This window comes from Hesperophylax consimilis, chromosome 7 (genome assembly GCF_061612785.1).
Source record: "Hesperophylax consimilis isolate HC1 chromosome 7, BYU_Hcon_1.0, whole genome shotgun sequence".
NCBI classification, from domain to species: Eukaryota; Metazoa; Arthropoda; class Insecta; order Trichoptera; family Limnephilidae; genus Hesperophylax; species Hesperophylax consimilis.
Genome location: NC_142842.1, coordinates 40,019,304 through 40,031,671, shown reverse-complemented (window position 1 = coordinate 40,031,671; position 12,368 = coordinate 40,019,304). Strand labels below are relative to the sequence as shown.

The window sequence follows — 12,368 nt, the reverse complement described above, 5'->3', positions numbered from 1 at the left end:
ATATGTTACGTTTACCCTTAACTTTGATGTAAAATCAAATACTCACTACACAAACGATTGCATTAGTTTAAACAATAACATCAGGGGAGTGCTGTTGCAGTCCAAAAAATTTGTAAAGCTTTGAATGCTACATGAAAAAAAAGAAAGAAAAATTAATTCCCACGTAAAATACACAATATTTTTCTTTCTAATTTTGTTGTGGTGGATAAGCACAGCTTTAAAACCTCTGTGTACTGAACTCCTCTGACTATCATGGTTAACAAAATCCTTTGTCAAATATTTTTATTTATTTAAACAAGCTTTTATATATCATCAACCAGAGCTTTTTAACTTAACAATATAATTTGATATAAAGCTAAATATTGTATTTTAAATTCAAAATAATAATTATTTGTAATACATAAATCTTTTGTCTTATTATTAATACTCCTCCATACGAATGCTTCAGAGCTTATTTATTTTTCTTTCCAACAGGGACCACCGGGACTTGATGGAATGAAGGTATGCATATTTTAATCATTTTTAAATAATTTAGTAATAAAATATTATTATCATCTTTTTATAATTTAACTAATAAAAGTAACTTACTACTATAATTAATGTTAGTAACATTCTGGTGATAGTACCTACATAATATTTTAATTTAAAGATAACACGGAAACTCGTAATACAAACGGGAAACTGGTGAATCTATATTGTATTCGGAGTCGATTTTATGGTATAACAAATCAAGTCCAAAGTTGGAATTTTTCAGGTCAAATTAAAAAAAAAATCTTATTTATCTTTTAAAATGTGTCAACATACAGAACTGGCTCCACAAGTTTTTTAACCCTTTAGTTGTTGAAAAGAAAGTTAAAAAGTATTAAAAAAATCGAAATGATCAGATCAAAAATAAGGAAAGTTTTTTGGGGTTTTTATGTCATGACCAGTTTCCCGCTTGTACTGTGAGTTTCCAGACACTGTGTATATTTATAACCATCTCACATTTTAACAAAGAGAATTATTTTTTTACTAATCAAACAACAAACAATCAATCGACACATTACAAACTGGCACTTTTACCAACTAAAAGACTTTTAACTTTTACTATCATATTTGCCTTAATTTTGCACTTAATTAATTTTTTACAAAAATCACAGTTAAATAAGGGGCATTGACTTGATCAGAAAAATTTCTTTCTTGGTACACTACAAAACTTTTTCAAAAAAGTTTTTCCATGATTTTTTTTTACTTTTGATTAATTTTTAGGGTGCTCAAGGTGAGCCTGGATCGAAGGGAGAAAGAGGAGACCCTGGTTTACCGGTAAAATAATTAAAACAATATTTTAAAAATAATATAATATACATTCAGGAAAACATTTTCTCAAAATTTGTGTTTAGTGACATCTACCCAAAAGTTTACTAAGTTCCCAAAGCTTTTGAAGCTTGTCTCACAAAAGATAGTATTCAGGATTCAATTTGCAGATTCCTATCAGATTATGTAATTTAGTTTCAACCCTTTTACAAAAACTAAACAATTTTTGTAAATGCATGTGTTTTGTAAGATGCACTTTGATATTATTAAGTTTGTTTAGCCAAAATTAACACAATAATTATGAAAATTTCAGGGTACTGATGGAATTCCTGGACAAGAGGTGTGTATGCATACAAAATATATTAAAATTTTAAATTCATTCAATGATCAGCACCTACATGGTGACCTACCTATATTGAATTAGCGTTATAAATTGAAACTTGATACTTTAAATGAGTCAACTTGCAAAACCCGCTCCGGAATTTTTCGGAAATCTGTCACAAAAAACTGTTTGGATTTTTTCCGAATTCCGCAGCACCCTTAATACGCAAAAAAAATGCACATCGTTTCAACGCAATTACTAGAATAAATAACTATACACATTGTAGGAGATGGTAAAAGATTCATTAACTCCTCAGGCTAATTTGTTCGACTTTGGTAACAAACAGCTAGTATCCGTATAGTCAATTTCGCTGTTTGGAACAACTCGTATGGTCTCACAGAAAACATTGTATCTCCCTTACCGTCATAGTTAAAAATATGAAGTAAACGGTGTTAAAAAGAGAAAACACCAAGCTTTATATTCAAATATAGAAGTTAACCACACAATAATTAAAATGTACTCCTCTCTCAAACCAAAGGTTCCGACCGTAACTTGAAAAAATTTATGAAATTTTATGAATTTTTATTAATTATTTTTATATAAAATGTCAAAAAAGTAAGGTGACAAAAGTTATCAGTAATTTTAAATCAATGTTTTGATGAAAAAAACGTAAGGCGAGCCATTTTTATGTTTGCATTCAAAATTTGAACATTTCAAAAATTACATCTATTTAGTAATAAAATTTGAAAGTGCCGACTTAAATATTTGTCTCCAATAGATATACAGGGTGTCCGGAAACTCGTAGTACAAGCGGGAAACTGGTGAATCTACATCACATTTGGAGTCGATTTTGTAGTATATTTTTTTTTTATTTGAGCTTTCGTTATCGAGTAAATCGAGTTTGAAGTTGATTTTTTTTTTTTTTTTTTTTAATCAAATTCTTATAAATTATTACTGAAGATCAAAGTACCCAACTAATTAAAACTATTTGAAAGTAAAACAAATGAAGAAACTCGGATTTTAAGCATTATTTTGAAATCACCCTTCATTTAACCCGGTGTAATCATAAAATATTTCTGCTCTGCAGGGTTAAAACATCTGTTATTCAACCCTAAACACCAGAAAAAACTTTAACCCTAAAATAGCCGAAAAATATATTTTTTTGGTTTTTTTTTTTTTGAAAATGCTCAAATCAAAAAACTTTATGTTTTTTTGGGTTCCCCATGTGGTGTAGATTCTCCAGTTTCCCGCTTGTACTACGAGTTTCCGGACACCGTGTATATGTAAGTCGAAAGTAAGTGTTTTTTTAAAGAGCCTTTGCTTGCAGTGGAATTCGACAAGTTTACCAATAAGAATATACCTTTATGCTAAATCTCAACATTATTATTCTTTTTATATTTAGCAAAAAATATTCATAATGAATTTATTTTCAATTTACTTCAAAGACTTTATGTGGGCGTAACAGATCCAACAAAAATTTTCAGTGCAGGTTTTGCAAGTTGATGACTCAAATTAAGGGTTTGTTAATGACAAATTATGAAGAAACAGTATTTTATGTTCCACCATGGGAAGAGAAAAAGGCTCAGATGTCACGTGAGTCTTCTGTGAAACTAGCAGACATCTCCCAGCGTGCAATACTATAAATAGTAATTATTATTAAAAGGACCAGTTAAATTTGGTCAATATGGGAGACAGCACGACGGATCTTTGGCCTGAGTGCTATTTGTATCAACGATATTAAAAATAATAATGGTTTATTTACTTGCTAATTTCAGGGACCTAAAGGAGATAAGGGTTACAAAGGAGAACCTGTGAGTATTTCCTGAGAAATTAATTTAGAAAACAAAAGAAAAGTTTTCCTGTTATTTGTTAAATGAGATAAAGTTTTTAATGTATTTTTGTCATAATCATTCATCATGCATCTTCCATGCATGCTATGGCTGCCATCAAATAACTGGCTTTGCTCTGAATAAATAATAGTATTTGGTTCAGCATTACAATAAGAATTTATCTTGTTATGCAAATTTCATATTACATATTATACATTTTATGTTTTGCAATACATAGCACAAGAGATTGGGGGTTTTGAAATGGGAAAATTCAGATATCAACATACTTACATTTATTGTTTTTTAGAACCAAATATACTTAATTGATATTATCGATTTCACAGCCCTAATGCTCTCAGTGCAGAAGAATACTGCCGCGGTAAATAAAAACACAAGAGACTCTTAAGGAAGACACTGTGTTTTTTATTTACCACAGTGGTATCTGCCTTACCCAAAAATACAAAATATTATATTGACAAAAACCCTGCTATGTTATTGTTGCATAATTTAAACATTGTGCTGAATTCAACAGTAGAAAATTAAACGTAAGGTTTGCTCTGAGAATCACACAACTGAAAACAGTACTTTCCCTTTATGAACAAATACACACCAAGAAAAGATTGATCTGTCCATAAGGGTGAAGGCAACAACTAAATTGCACAGAGCGTAGGAAGTAGCGTGGACGTGTCCCTTTTAATGATTTGTCCATTAATTAATCCAGCAGGCTACAGGCAACTCGCATTGTAGAGTCACTATTATTTGACCTTTAAAAAATAAAATCTGCTTACGAAAATCCAGTCCTTCTTAATATGGATTGCAAATTGCTGCACACGTTATTGAGAATCCCATATCAAACTAAAAAAGTTTGTCTTGTTTACAAAATCGAATATTTTGTTACAGTATTTAGTTGGACATTTTATAAATGTTTAGTTGGACATTTTATAAATGTTTTGTCATTTACTCAACGTAGTAAAGAACACATGAAAGATAGGTGAATGCTCGGGCGGTCCAGTGAGAAACAAACATTTAGACTTCGCGCAGAAAAGCCTCACAATGAATGGCGCTGCAAATTGTTACCTTAACTTAGTGAACTTTACTTTTAATATCGATGTGCGCTTGCCGGCGGCCGGTGTACCACTGATGTCATAGTTCATTTAAGACATGTTCGACTCTTCCTGATGCCAAAAAGATTGTCACACGGTTTACCTTCACCTGGTCGAAATGATACTCAGAGTTTGTGTCAGGGCATGCCTATTTTTCTTTGTCTTCTAAAGTCGGTGGGAAAATAAGTCAAATACAATTTTAAAAGTTTTAAAGATTCATATTACATAGAGTGGAAACAAAGCACTAGTATTGTGATCGCATCACTAAATTTTCCACGTAATAGCTGACATAGATAAGAAAGAAGTAGTGGTATTGTAAGTGTATTTGTAATTTCATTAATTTTATGACATTTAACAGGGTCCCATTGGGAAGCGAGGAAGGAAGGGTGACAAGGGAGACAAGGGTGACCAAGGAGTTCCTGGACTGGATGCTCCGTGTCCCTTAGGGCCAGACGGCCTGCCCTTACCAGGATGTGGATGGAGACCTCCTAAGGTACTGATACTTTCAAATTGATTGAATGTACTTCCCATCCAAGACTTTCCTACGAGAAGTTGAACTTAATTCCAGAATTTAAAAAAATAAACTTCTATCCAAACCTCAATTCCATTAAGTATTAGAAAATAATTCAACTAAATTTACAGTAAAAAAATTATATCATTAAATATGTCAATTTAAATTCACTGAAAACATGACCATTGAATTTCCCCTTTAGGAAACAATGACATGTCAATTTAAATTCACTGGTATAAAACATGTCTATTGAAAATCCCCTTTAGGAAACAATGACATGTCAATTGAAATTCACTGCTAAAAATATGTCTATTAAATTTCCCCTTTACGAAACAATGACATATCAAATGAAATTCAATACTAAAAAATAAAATATATCAATGATGTCAAGTGAATTTCCCTACCGGAAATATGTTGATGGAACCTTGATGATGTTTCGTTTCCGTTTAAAATATTTTTTAAGTGTGGATTTACTGGTTGTGGTTTGTAGATAATAGTACTAATCCCAGCGAGAGGTCATACGTGATGTCATCATTTTTGTATTTTCATTTTCATACAAGATGTGAGTCGTATAGTTCCTATCTACGATAAGTCCACTTTTCTCCAAAAATGAACTAATGATGCAGTTTTACTCTAGCGGCTCTTTAGCACACTAATCAAATATCGATGAGTTCAAAACGGCCGTAAAAACCTACGAAAAGTAGATTTAAAAATCGCAATGAGTTCCAAACAACGATAAATCCACGGAGCAGTATGTTCCAAAAGCCGATAAGTCCACCGCTCGTGCAGGCAGCCAATGAGCGAGAAAGATTTTGTCCAGGCAGCCAATGGGGGGGAAGCATTTCTCAAATTCCAACATGGCCGCTGAAGAAGTTGTTTTGTAAAAGTGTCTGCCTTTTTATACGTTTTTACAGCTAAATAATGTCCGATGTAACCACAAATGTTGTTCAAGTGGCGGGTAATACATCTAGAAAGCGAGTTATCATCAAGGAATCTTGCAAAAAACACGTGGATAGCCGTAATAGGTCCTTAAAAATCTCCTATTTTCAGTGGAATCATTCATTGAGAGTCGGCCATTACTGGGTGATCTCAAAACTTCGCTCAGTTGTTTTTAATAATTTTAAAGTTTGTATTTATTGTTTTCAAGTTTAATTTTTATTACAGTTTTCTTATTATTATTTCTAATAATAAGTAAGGTGCACAATACTATTACCAAAAGTTTTTATTTTATTTATTTATTTCTTGTAATAAGTAAGGTACATAATATTATGGGCCAATTAACAAAAGTTTTTTTAATTAAAATAATACACTTGTTTTTGTTTAAAACCACGAGTTTTTATTAAGAATTAATAATTGAAAATCCTCGATTTTTGTATAAAATATCTGTTTTTGAATTTATCGAGATGAATATAAAAAAAAAATGGGTGTGTCAAGCCTACGCAAGACAGAAGTGAAACTTCTAGTATTCTTCTCTCTCTCTCTTTTCATTTCATTCTCTCTTTTTTTCTGTCTATTGACATATTTATAAGTAGCATGTGATAAAAAAAATTAAAAGTTATAAAAAAAGAAAAAAAAAATTAGTTAAAGCGGGGATCGAACCTCGGTTCTTCACGACCACAGTCGTGCGCTCTGCCTGTAGACAGCGAAGATGAGTTAGGAGAGTGAGTTAAACTAGGTATATAATATTTACACCTTGCTAATGTTTTCAGTATTATTAGGGCTTTTTTATACTAATTTTCATATATTTATTGGCAGGTAGAGTAGAAATTAATATTGTTTAGCGTTTGCCAACGACCATACCATGTTGAACACACCGGTTCTCGTCCGATCACCGAAGTTAAGCAACATTGGGCGCGGTCAGTACTTGGATGGGTGACCGCTTGGGAACACCGCGTGCCGTTGGCCTATTTTTTATTTTAATTTCATGTTTTTTTTATTTTTTTATCATTACTATAATTAATAATATCATAAAATTCTTTAACTTTTCAAGTATGCTACAGGCCTAAAATATTACTTAGTGGATTGATATTATGGTCAACCATTGAAAAAAAAAATTCCTACAAACTTATTAATGTAATTACGATCTTTTTCAAGCGCGTATGTAATGATTATTTTTATCAACCTCGCACACACCTTGCTAATTTTTTCAATATTATTAGGGCTTTTTTATACTAATTTTCATATATTTATTGGCAGGTAGAATAGAAATTAATATTGTTTAACTTTTGCCAACGACCATACCATTTTGAACACACCGGTTCTCGTCCGATCACCGAAGTTAAGCAACATTGGGCGCGGTCAGTACTTGGATGGGTGACCGCTTGGGAACACCGCGTGCCGTTGGCCCATTTTTTATTTTAATTTTATGTTTTTTTTCATTTTTTTATCGTTAACATCATAAAAAATTTTATATCATTCTTTAACTTTTCAATTATGCTACAGGCCTAAAATATTACTTAGTGGATTGATATTATGGTCAACCATTAAAAAAAAAAAATTCCTTAAAAACAAAAAAATAATATTCCATGGCCGAGAATCGAACTCGGATCAACTGCTTCGAAAGCAACTATGCTGACCATTACACCACCAACGCCAGTTGTCGAGATGAGCTAAGAAGCATTTATATTTTACTTCAAAACTTTTACTACATCAAATGAACTTTAATCGGTCCCGCATTTTCGTTTCGGTCATGAGTTGGTTTTACTCCTCGAAATTGCATGACGCGCGTAAAGAAGTTTCACTTCAAAAAATAATTATCAAAAAAAAAATTATCACCATAAAATTGCTACATTTCTTTCATCATTTTAATAATATATATTGTTCTATAATTTAGTTTATTCGCACAATAGCTTTTGAATTTATTGTGATAAATACAGAAAAATTGTAATCACAAAATATCTGCATTTCCTTTTATATACTATTTTTGTGTTTTGTTCTATAATTTAGTTGATTAGCACAATAGTTTTTGAATATTTTGTGATAAATACAGAAAAATTGTAATCATAAAATATCTGCATTTACTTTTTATAATAATATTATGTTTCATTCAATAAATTGGTTTTGTTTAATTCTTAAATATTGCAATGATTATTTACTTTTGTTTAGAGTACAAAAATATTTTGTTTATTTTTTTAGGAAAACAATAAAAAAAATATTTTTAGGTTTTTTTTTGGAAACACATTCTAATCCATCGTATTTTTTTGTAAAAAAATTATGAAAAAAAAAATAATTTCGAAAAAAAAAATTTCTTAAGTACATTTTTGTATTTTATTTAATTTTTCTTCTATGCACTTTTCTTAACTAACTTTTATTAAAAAAAAATAAAACATTAAATATTTTCTTTTCATTTAAATAATTTTTTTTGCTGGCCCTATACTTGTCATTCACATTTCAACGGTGTTGAGAAACAAACACCGATAAGTACAGGCTGGTGAGTTCCTATATACGATTAATTTGACAGTTACTTTCAAATGCCGATAAGTCCATCATTATTTACGTAATTACTCCTAAACTATTATGAAATTAATGGTTTTATCTTATTATTTACATCCGTAGTTTGACAACAAAGCCCACCTAATAAATAATAATCTAGTTTTTATTTAAAAAACCTTGTAATTAAAAAATATTAATTTGTCAACATTTCACGAAAGTGGACTTATCGTAGATAGGAACTATACGACTCATGTGTGAGAAGGAAGAGGACGATCGTCGATGAAGTATGCATAGCTCTCGCTAGGACTAGTATAAAGTATAAGTACATGTTTGTTTTTCTACTAACAGCACTTATTTTCAAATAAAACATTATAATATTCTTACTTTTCTTGAAACAGCAGCTTTTCAATGAAAGTTGGGATAACTTGACTAGATCAGATGTAAGTATTGGAATAATTTGGCCACTAACATGAAATAGTTTTTACAATTTTGTTAAAATAACTCAACTTTAACATTAAATTATCTAACGCTACTTATTTCCTAAAAATGAATAATAATAAATTGGTGTTGGTTTATGAAAATCTTATGCACTAATCAAATTTTTATTTTATTTTGGATAGCTGCTAAATAATTCTAGTTTGGATAATAATACATTATCTAACGTAAGTATCTCTCGGAATAAAAATGTTTATTTCAGGAAAAATGTCACAATCATTGCATAGCAATATGAAAACCAAGAGACCATTAAATGCTTATTTTTTGTTGAAATTTTTTGAAAGTCAAAAGCAGATAAGAATTTTTTTTTTATATTTACCTCACACAGGAGGCTCTTAGGAAAATAATTTCCCTCAAGGCCTATGTCATCTTTTGGGATGCTGTGTGGAGGGTCTTTTTTAAGGAAAGGAAGGAGATGAAGTTTTGGGAAGTTAAAAAGGTATGACGGTTGGGTAGGAATCTAGGGATCAGTGTGTCCAGGAGTGTCGGACATGTCAATATATCCCTCTCATTGCGGCGCAAGACTATTTGTCGAGTGACCAGTTGGAGAGGTCAAAGGGTCTCCCCAAACTAGCCACTCTCCAGGGTGCCAGATCGAGAGGTTTGATTCTTTCAAGCACTAGACCAGCTTGAAAACAACACGTCGAGACAGTTGCCGAATTTAAACTGAGCATTGAAAGTTGTATTAACGCACACGCCAATTGGCGGTGAAGGGTTTCTCGAGACATTCGAACCCCGCTAAATGGCGAAGTTGGCAATGAACCTGTTAAAGTGATTCTGTTATAAATGCCAAGAAGTAAATTACAGAATATTATTCTATTTCTTAACTTATGGCAAACACATTTTATCAAAATAGTTTATAAAACCCGTTTTAATAAAAAATATTCTGCTCTCATGGATCAATTTTTACAACTTTTAAATTTTTATCTGTCTCCGATTTCATGTTATAAGAAGAAAATTGTCAATTTTATACTTAATAGTTCACTAATCCAGCACTATTATAAAGCCTGATACAGTAGGAAAAAGAGAACTTAAAAATAAAAGTTGAGAAAATGTAATTATGCGTGTCAAAAGGTATGAAAGAGACAAAGCGAATATGAATGAGATAGCTTAATAATGGGTATTGCAATAAAAGCTATTGACTATTTTTTGGGATTACTGGGCATGCTGGATCTGCAAGTGCATTTAATTATTACTTTATTTGAGATCTTACAGTGGTGGCGGTGCAGTACTGTATTAACCAACTAACCCATTACTAACCTTTAACAGGAAATAAACCCCCCCTCACCTCCACACGAGGGCATCGATCCGGGACCTGAAGAGAGAGAAGAACCTGGAGAAGATTATGATGAGAACCAAGACGGGAATGATGAATACGAAGAATACCCGGATAATGGCGCCACCAATGTCCACCATACAGACAAATAACATATAGCTTTCTCCAATGACACAGTCTATAACAGACTTAATACTAACAGTAATTCCGGAGTGGTGTTTACTTTAAGCTTTTTTCTTTTAATCGCGGTGGTGTTCTGTGAACTAGTGATGATAATGGTATTATAACAATTTTAAATTCAATAAGACCACTGTGAACTAAAATATATGAACTGAACATTAATTTCTGTCTAAAGTTACTGGATTATTTAAATACGGGTGTATAAAATGGTGTTTGTAGTACATTTTCAGATGTGTAAGTATTAATTTATATGTTATTTAAATAATTAGTTTATATGTCATTGAATAAGTAATGAAAGCAGTGGCGGTCCGTGACTTTTCAGTGAGCTGTAATGGTAAAATTGAAAACGTATGGCACGCCTACCTAAGCTGGAATTTAAAAACAAAAAAATTCTCAGCTATAACATCATCAATAGCCAGTTGAACGATGGCTACCCATATTTAGGTCTCAACGTTTTAGACTTTGAACAATGGCTGCCTAAATTTGGGTAGCAGAATTTTTCTAATTTATATCGAAATTCCCGCAAATAACTCAATTATAAACCTAACAATTTGGAATAAACGATGGAATACAGGTGGATTCATTGGCCTAAAACCATAGTAATCAGTTTATATGTTTTAATATTAATATTAGGAGGTATATTTTTTTTAATGAGTGCGGCCAAATCCAAAACCAGCACTCAAGGTAAATAATTGTAAATATTCCATCTCTCCGGTGGTTATTACTGTTTTTTTTCAATCTTACCACTCTAGCTCACAAAAAGTCTAGAACCCTCCCCCCCTGAATTTAAGGTTATTTTATGTAAATAATTAGTTTATACATATGCTGTTGATTAATGAAAGGTTCAATTCACAGCAAGGGTCTTTTTTATGCAATATTATTACCTACTATCCTAATTTCGTATAGAATCCAAGATAGGAGTTGGACACTGTCGATTTTGGCGAAAGGTTTTTGCTTACATTGAAGTTGTCGATTTACAGAAAGGAAAATTACGTAAATTCTTCTCCAATATTCTTATTCAAATCATTTTTAATACAATTTTTTTGGTATAGGATATTTTTTATGAAAATAAACAAACTTCAGCTACTTCAAATCGAACTGCATGTTAACTCAAAGTTACCCAACATGACTCGGTGAATCCAGACCCAGGTTTACCGATGGAAATTAAAATAAAATAAGCAGATGCAAGTAAACCAATAGGCTTTTGCTATAAACTTGGGTGAAAATGAAATGTAAATCTGGCCCTCTTGAAAATTTTGCTCACTAATAATTCGATTGGAGGGGTGACCGGGTATATCATCAAAATGACAATTCAACATACCTTCAAAAAGTGGTGTAAAGTCATGAAAAGTGATGAAACAAAAACTAGGTTAAATAGGTTACATATGTAACTATTAAACCTAGTTTTTGTTTTATCACTTGTAACGACTCTGTACATATATATTACTTTTTAAAGGTGTGTTGAATTTTCATTTTGATGAAATATCAAGGAACCGATTTGAGGTATTCGAAATGCTGCTTAGGTTAAGAAATAGCTAACTTGAGTTACTCTTTCTTGGGGAAGAATAAACCTTTTTTTACATTCGACACAAGAGGTCCTGAAGGACAGTTTCTCTCAGGGCCTATTTCAACTGTGGGGATGCTGCGTGGGATTACTTTGGAGAAAGGAAGGAGTGACCATAGGTCCTGAAGGGATCCATGTTTTAGGAAAGAGGAAACACATAGGCCGGCAAATCATTGTACCGCAGAGCTCAAGTTTCAAAAAAGATATATAGAAATGACCTGTTCTCAAGTGACATATGTCGACAAATAACGCGCATTTTGCCTGATTCCTGATTACGCACCGATGCCGAAGGGATCAATGAAGCTAATTCCTCAGAGTAACTTCTGTCAAAATTACAGTAGAACGATGACAGCATTCCCACTT

At 31.8% G+C, this 12,368-nt stretch overlaps 1 protein-coding gene and 2 non-coding genes across 3 annotated transcripts in view; all 3 read left to right on the top strand.

The window, feature by feature from the left end:
• Window positions 1-12,368, top strand: part of LOC149422763 (uncharacterized) — a 138,379-nt gene that overhangs the window by 125,116 nt on the left and 895 nt on the right. Inside the window, exons 20-27 of the mRNA XM_089634002.1 lie at window positions 475-501; window positions 1,249-1,302; window positions 1,607-1,633; window positions 3,391-3,426; window positions 4,906-5,040; window positions 8,889-8,930; window positions 9,111-9,152; window positions 10,255-10,675. Coding sequence (XP_089490128.1) covers window positions 475-501; window positions 1,249-1,302; window positions 1,607-1,633; window positions 3,391-3,426; window positions 4,906-5,040; window positions 8,889-8,930; window positions 9,111-9,152; window positions 10,255-10,413 — 522 coding nt within the window. The 3' untranslated portion in view covers window positions 10,414-10,675. The remainder of the gene's footprint in view (window positions 1-474; window positions 502-1,248; window positions 1,303-1,606; window positions 1,634-3,390; window positions 3,427-4,905; window positions 5,041-8,888; window positions 8,931-9,110; window positions 9,153-10,254; window positions 10,676-12,368) is intronic.
• LOC149422765 (5S ribosomal RNA) lies at window positions 6,845-6,963 on the top strand. The gene has a single exon (XR_016302465.1). It is a non-coding gene; the product is annotated as a 5S ribosomal RNA (ribosomal RNA).
• On the top strand, window positions 7,286-7,404 carry LOC149422764 (5S ribosomal RNA). Its single transcript, XR_016302476.1, has one exon. It is a non-coding gene; the product is annotated as a 5S ribosomal RNA (ribosomal RNA).